The sequence below is a fragment of the Limulus polyphemus genome, unplaced genomic scaffold (assembly GCF_000517525.1).
Source record: "Limulus polyphemus unplaced genomic scaffold, Limulus_polyphemus-2.1.2 Scaffold7670, whole genome shotgun sequence".
NCBI classification, from domain to species: Eukaryota; Metazoa; Arthropoda; class Merostomata; order Xiphosura; family Limulidae; genus Limulus; species Limulus polyphemus.
In genome coordinates, this window is record NW_013673280.1 from 13,495 (window position 1) to 21,284 (window position 7,790).

At 32.5% G+C, this 7,790-nt stretch overlaps 1 protein-coding gene across 1 annotated transcript in view; it reads left to right on the top strand.

Moving 5' to 3' along the window:
• LOC106474774 (S-adenosylmethionine decarboxylase proenzyme-like) overlaps positions 1–7,384 on the top strand; it is a 20,518-nt gene extending 13,134 nt beyond the window's left edge. Inside the window, exons 6-11 of the mRNA XM_013935464.2 lie at positions 207–249; positions 600–666; positions 2,619–2,792; positions 3,438–3,512; positions 4,543–4,623; positions 5,659–7,384. Of these exons, the coding sequence (XP_013790918.1) occupies positions 207–249; positions 600–666; positions 2,619–2,792; positions 3,438–3,512; positions 4,543–4,623; positions 5,659–5,793 (575 nt within the window). The 3' untranslated portion in view covers positions 5,794–7,384. The remainder of the gene's footprint in view (positions 1–206; positions 250–599; positions 667–2,618; positions 2,793–3,437; positions 3,513–4,542; positions 4,624–5,658) is intronic.
• Positions 7,385–7,790: the final 406 nt, after the last annotated feature.

Below are 7,790 nucleotides of genomic sequence, written 5' to 3' on the forward strand. Positions count from 1 at the left end.
TGAAGTGGAACCACCTTGAATTATAGTGTGCGATATATAAAAAAAAAAAACTGTATATTTAAATAATACTACTTATGACGTAGAATTATTTCCTTTTAATTATACATGGCTAGAAAAAAAAATCTGTATTTTTGATTACTTTTCAAATTATGTTGTCAAGTTTAAAGAGAAATGTGCTGTGTTCCATTTATTTTCTTTAATTATAGATGGAGCTGCTTACTGTTTGGGTCGTGTCAACCAGGATTGCTGGTAAGCTTCTTCTTGGTTTATTTTTGTTATTGGTTATTCTATAAAAGTTATGATGATACATTTATTGTACTATTTATCATAAAAAACTTACATATTTGAAGTGTTATAAATTTTTCACTTTTTTTATTGAGAGATGTCATTGTTTTAATTTTTTTTCCAATAAAGCCGATTCTCTTTCTGGGATTTTTTTCTTTCTTGTGTAGCTAAAACTAATCATTGCTAAAGATTAAGAATAGATCTACAACATCATCAGTTATCAAGTAAAAATATCCTTTGAAAACAAAGTTGAGCGATTGAGTTTTATTCTGAAAGATTACGTTTTGAACTCAAAATCTGATCTTTCTTTCTAGGTACTTGTACACATTGAACCCTCCTGATAATTTTGTGGGTGTACAGGCTCCAGATCAGACTTTGGAAATATCCTTTTATTGATACTGTATTTATATTTAAGTATGATCGTTTCGGATAAAAATTAAGCATGTAACTCTGGCTTAAAAAGTTAGAAGACTTCCGTAAACGTAGATAGGTTGTTTAGGCAGAGTATGTCAACTGGACACGACATAAACATGGGAAAAAGCTAGAATCATTGACACAGACAAGTTTTGGAAGACAAGAAAAATTAAAGAATCGTTTTACATTGACACAATTAAACCTTCACTAAACAAAGATTCAGGATTAGAGGTGAGTAAACTGTGGCTACCATTGGTCGAGGCTACAGGAAGTCTCTCCTCTAATCAGAAATGTGTTTTAACCAACCAATCATAACACGCTTTCCACAATCCACTAGAACACTATAAAGACCAAACTACACCACACACTCACTGACCTGTAGACGAAAGGCGGAAGACTTTCGAAACGTAGTCGTCTACATTTGTAGGTTTCTACAACAGGTAGTTCCTGTCCATTTGAAACTTCGATTCATCAGTAGACTTCCAGTTTAAACCCTATCAGTCTTGATGGACTAAATTTTTTCCAGGGTATAGAACTAATGACACTGGTATGATGCAAATATTTTGATGGTGCCATAGCAGAAGGTAATGTTCTTTTTTATTTCACTTTAATATACTATGACTAAGCCTTTTCACAAATGTTTGTGTATGAATCCGTAATATTTTGTAAGAGTATTTAATCTTTTTCCAAATTGGACAAATAAAACTTTGATATCTTGTGTTACTTTTGCCTCAGAATGATTCCGTTAATAGCTACTGAGACGCATGTAACCCACCAATAATACGTGATGAGACCATATGCAAGTTTCAGAAACTGTCATGGGAAATATTTAAAAAAACAACAACAAAGTACCCCTAATTTCTTTATAAATACTTGTCATTTCTATTTTAAGAATATGAAGTTAGTACTGAAAGGGTTAAGTTAAATCCTTGCTGTGCCTTTTCAAGCCTCAGAAGCCAATACTTTCGTACTCTGGTTTCAAGTGGCACAAGCGGATGAGATGGTGACCCATTTCTACATTGCAGGTTAATCTCCAGCTGGGTGGACTGAAACAAATAGGGACAGCGTGATGCAGGCCAATCTTGAACTCGCAATCATCCGATTAAGAGTCCAAAGGGCGAAACCACTGAATTACACTTCCCGCACGCTAGAACGTAACAGTTTAAACGTAACAAGAAAATTAAATAAATAATCAAAAATTTTTTTTTTCAAGTTATTTATAATTAAAAGGGTTAATAGTAAAAAATAGATAAAAAAATCAGAGTATAGTATTATGTAAACAAAGCTACAAGAAGGGCTATAAATATAACTCGACTGACAGACTTCCACTATACAAACTATAAAATTTGTCTCTAAAACAAAACTACATAACCTACAAAATTAACTTGGATTGTTGGATGTGAAAATTTATGTATTTTAGTATCTGTACAAGGACTGTTCCTGTTATTCAGTTATCTATGCATGAGTGCAACATTGTCAACTGTATAATATTAGCTATAATTGTTTGGCAAATAGCTATGTATTTTGTATAACATATAATACTAGCACTGCTTGTTATGATTCTTGTTGTGAATGAAGTGTTATTAACCTTGCGATTCTTGTTGTGAATGAAGTGTTATTAACCTTGCGATTCTTGTTGTGAATGAAGTGTTATTAACCTTGCGATTCTTGTTGTGAATGAAGTGATATTAACCTTGGGATTCTTGTTGCGAATGAAGTGTTATTATCCTTCGGATTCTTGTAGAATCACATCCTTTGTAATCTTTAGATATTACTAAATTTCTGTTACTTCTCAGATCATAAAATGGTAAGTAAAATTAATGTTGATTTTTACTGTCTTTAGTGAACAATTTCATTATGTAGACCAGTGTTGGTGATATGTTTAGGGTAATAAAGGGAACTTTCCTAAACTAAGTCAAGTCATTATGCAACAACTAGACTCTAAAATCATGAGAATCTTCACGAAGAAAGTCTGCAGTACTGCTCAAGAAGCCACCCACCGATCGGGCATTGACATGCTGTTCCCTGGTATAGTTATTGATGATTTTCTCTTTGATCCTTGTGGATATTCAATGAATGGTCTGCTGAAAGGAGTGAGTATTTCCCCCATAATTAGCTGTAACAGATTTATAATTTGGTAAGGTTTTGTATTGATTCGTAAGAATGTATCCAGTGATGCCTAATCTTGAAGTAAAATCATTTAAAGTAGGCTTAACACATTTCTACTTTCGTGTAGTGAATTACAATAAATTAAAAAATATTAAACGTAGAAGAGTGTGTATATATAAAGTTTGGCAGTTTGTCTTGCATTAATTAATATTATTCCCTTATTTCAGTTAATTTGTACTGTATCAATTTTGTGTTGTATTTTATTTATGATCGTAAGTTTCCCAATTTAATCATTTTCTAACTGGAAAGAAAAAAAATAGATTTTGAAGGTTATGGTTTGAATGATTAAACAAATTATTAACTTCAGATGTTTTTGTTATTATTCTACTTTATATATCCTTCATGGTTTTTAAACTAAATATCATGAAAAATATCATTTCAAATTTATTTCTTGTCCACCTCATAAGTCACTGATATTGAATGATTTGCAAGAGACAAAAATTGGATATTGTATGGTTTATTGATGCACGTCTGGTTAGAAATTTAATGCGGATAAATTAAAATAAAAGCAAACCTTACAGTCTAAATGATTTTGGAAATAATAATTACGGACAATTTCTTCTTTACAGGGCTATTACATTACCATCCATATCACACCCGAGCCTCATTGTTCCTATGTCAGCTTTGAAACTAATGCTCCACAGGTACGGTCTTGATCTCATGTTTAGCATGAACCTTTTGATGTGTTTAAAAAATGGCTAGCAAACAATATGAAATTTAGATAGCTATTTGTGGAATATCAGATTTATTTCTGCTAACGTTTCGTCTCTCACAGTGAGACATGATCATTTAAGGTACACGTACATTCGAATTGTACCTTAAATCTTGTATGTGATCATGTACATAAATAAATCTACCATCCTACAAACATCTATCTCAAAACTTCATATTGTTTGTAAGTTAAGTGGGTATCTCTTAAAGACTGAAAACAGCTTGTAAAAATAGTACAGTACTAAAAACTAATCTTTTATTTTCTGAGGAGTTAATCATTCGTTACATTTCTTACAACTAATTCTTAAGGCCTATAATTAGCGAATTGTTCGTATAGGTTATTGGTCATTTTATTGTTTTGTGTAGAAGTTTCCAGTACATTTCTAGAGAATGAAGTGTGTGTAATATTAAGAATTAAAAAACGATCTTTTTTTTGGTACAATAAACTGTAACTGTTAATAAAGATTTTTTTCTTCCATTGTGCCAAAAAAATATCAGATTTTCTGTGTTTTTACTCTTAATATAGTAAGTAGCATAATGCACATGAAAAGAAATTAACAAGTGTGTAAATATGAAACATCTTTAAGGAATTGATTTAAATTAATGCCTTAGTACTGACAGTATTTGTCTAAGAGGTTACATAAACTTAAGAAATTGGTGACTGTAGAAAAACTGTTTTTTTATGGCTTATGCCATAGTAAAAATTCTTTTGTCGAGGATAATATATTCTAATAAGTTCTGATACTTGTGTAAACTTAGTATTTTTCAAGATGATGTCAAAGTAGAGGGGATATGATTTGATTGAGGTGTTACCCTTTTACTATGAAAATTCGGCTTGTTGCTGCTTACCTTTTCATATTGAATTTGAGTAATTAATAGTGCTAATATGATTGTAAACAATACAAATAATTGAAAAAAGTTGAGTTATTAAAACAATTTTTTCCACTGCTTCCTCGCATTCAGGAATCCTATCAAGATCTGATTCTAGGACTGATGAAAACGTTCAACCCAGGAAAATTCACTATGACTGTGTTTGCAAACAAGGTAATTTAGAATAATACCCCACCCACCCATCTCAAGTTAAGCCTAGAATGGACTAGGTGTAGCGGGTCCGTAGTTTTAAATGCAATCATTCCCAATAGTTGGTGAGTGTAGCTCGCCGACCACCTTCCTCACCTCTGATCTCTCCATTTAGTCGATGTTTGTGTAACATTCCATTCACATTGAAAAATTCATGCTTAGAGCAGAGGAGCAGTTTATTTGATTTGAACGAAACAACATATAGAAACTTTTTGTTGTCTGACTTTATTTGTTTGAAGTGTTCTTTGAGCATGGATTTTTGTGTATTTATTAAAAGGACAAGATTTGACTTCTTTGACCGACTAGTATACTGGTTTTTCTCTTTTATAAAAATTTAATTTTGTAATACTTTTCTTTTCTTAACCATATTTTTTTTATTCTTAAAATTGTTAGTAAAATGGGATTTCCACATCAAAACAAGTTTATGCAATAAGTTATAAAACAAATGTCTTATATACTGACTTGTTGGGAAAATTGATAGTAAAGTTTTCCATGGGAGCAAATGACTTCTTCAAAAGCTCTAACCGTTCGAAACTCCAAACAGTATAAATTCTATTTGTACAATAGATCGTTGACCCATGTGTGTGTTTTATACTTTATGTATAACATTTTTTTTAAAAACATGTGGATTTAATGTTATAAAAGTGGATTAAAAATGCAGTTTTAAAACTTAACGAAAACTTCAGCACCATAATCCCACCTGTGATGTAAACTGAAAAAAAAAAGGTTAAAAGTTATTTAATTGATAATGCTGTATTTATACTTCATACAAAAAAAAAAGTAAGGGGGCATTTATCCCTCCCTCTTTTCTGTGGTGTAAACTGTAAAAATAGGTTGAAATGAGCTTGTTTTTTTCACTGTATTAGGCAAATATACTCAATAGATTACTGAATGTAAAGAGTAATAAAAAATAAAATTTGGCCAGATTACAAATACTTGAAAGACTTAAGTTGCGACATTGTTCCCCCCCCTAATTAATCAAACTGTTTTGTTTTTCAGGCTTCTGTTGCTGCTAATGCTCCTTCAGAGTGTCAGGAGTGTCACTTTAAGAACTACCAACGCAAGGAGTTGCAGCTGTGCGAGTTTAAGAACTACAATCTCACTTACGCACTGTTTGCAAAGGCTCCCAGTTGATTCCTAAAGTACCACCTGTCTGGACGTATCTTGTGTTTTATATCTCCTTTTTATAATGCCACCAGATTAATGTTTGTAGAACTTTGTATCACAGCAGACCTTTTGTGGGAGAGGGTTTCTTGATAAATTTTGCAGTTTTTCATTTCTGATTTGCCCAAGGGGGAAAATACGAAGTTTAAGTTTGAGCTTGTTCAGTTTGCTCACATGAATGTCAGACTGAACGTCTGTCGTGGTTCAGAAGTAGGTGGTTCTTACACCATCGAGTGGTGCACGATAGAATCAAGAGGTGTCATGCATATGAGGGTACTTGTTTACTTATTTCTGTTTATCATGATGTTGGAACATGGGGATCTATGAAATGTTTGATCTGAGAAGGATCACGTTCAGAGTCGGTTAGCATTTCGGATCAGAAAGTACGTAGAGTTCAAGTGGAATGTTTAGATTTTTCGACTAACAGAATTAACCAGCTAATTTCCTACGTTTATTTTACGTCAAGTTGTTCATATTGGAGAGTGTGAAGTCTGTAGTTTTAGCAAAAATTTCAAGGTAATGTTTAGTTTAACTACATTATCTTCATTAGAGAAAACCTATGTTAGATATAATTGATGATTTCTTCTTATTATTATTATTATTATTTTCTTTTTTAGGTTTTCATAGTTATAATTCTTGTGTTCTGTAACTCTTACCAAGTCCGGCCTGTTAGTCGTGTAACACGAGTGTTATCCGAGTTGGTTTATGGCTCTACTGCTGATATTTTGATGGGGTTCACGGTATACAAAGGTGTATAAAACTGTTATACTTCTTGCACTCTTTAAACATTTGAAAGTGGAAGGTCATTAGCATATCTGGCTGTATCGCAAAGGTTGTGAAACGTGCTTCTCCAGGAAAGGGATTTCTGTAAAATTGTACATGGACTAAAACGGAAGCAGAACCAAAGCCATTCCTGTTATATCCTGGACTCTCTATTTTATTTTTTCCTAAAACACTTCTGTATAAATATAATTTTTAATATAATCACTTTTTTAAAAGTGTATCTTATAGAAAACCAGACTGGACTGGAATTTGGTCATTAACAGGTTGCTTGATTTGTTGGTAAACTTCAACAATTGCTTAAAACACTTATTTAATTGCACATGTTGCTGCTGTTATAAACTGGTATAACCACACAAAACACTGACTTGACTTAACCTAACCTAGATGTTTCTCTAGATTGTGAAGTAGATAGAACATTGCAAGAACTTTTCCAAGAAGAACATTACATTGTTTACACCTTTTTAAAATGTTTGGTTTGTATGTTATCTCAATATGGATGTATTATTAATATCGGCTCTCTTACTATGTTATTACATAAGTAGTTAATTAGTATTCAAATCTTGATATGTCCAGACACGTTGGTTTTTTTTTCTTGTAATTTTTGTTTTCAAACTGGGCCTTTGGTTTTTCTTGGGTGAAAAGTTTCCAGTATTCTTGTTGCTTTTTGTGTGGTTAGGTCTTTTTTCAATGTATTCATATTGTGGTTTATCTTTTGGTTTATAAGATTGTAGTTATTACTCGATAAATAAATAAATAAAGCCCATTTTTTTCTGCTACAGCGATTGTTGTATTTAATCTAGATGAGAAGCGAGGCGTGACCATTTGGCTAGTATACCAAGCTACGTATTGGAAGGTCCAAGGTTCGGCCTGTGTGTCGTTGAATATGCTCTTTACAATTATTTTAATTTGTGGAGAATGATAGCATAAAAAAGTTTCGTAATGGAATTGTGAAAAGCCTGTACATCCCGCTAATCGGACACCATACGCCTTCTTATGGAAGCTAGGCCCCATTCTTCGGGTATTGACATGTACCAAAGTCTGGTCTTTCGTATGTGTGTAGTCAATACCAATTGAGTAACAAGATTGGGAGACAATGTGGTTGGGGGTGCAGAAGAGTTGGAACTCCTCAAAAATATTGTTTTCAAATTGAGTCTCCTCATGCTGTAAATAATGTTGCACCTAAC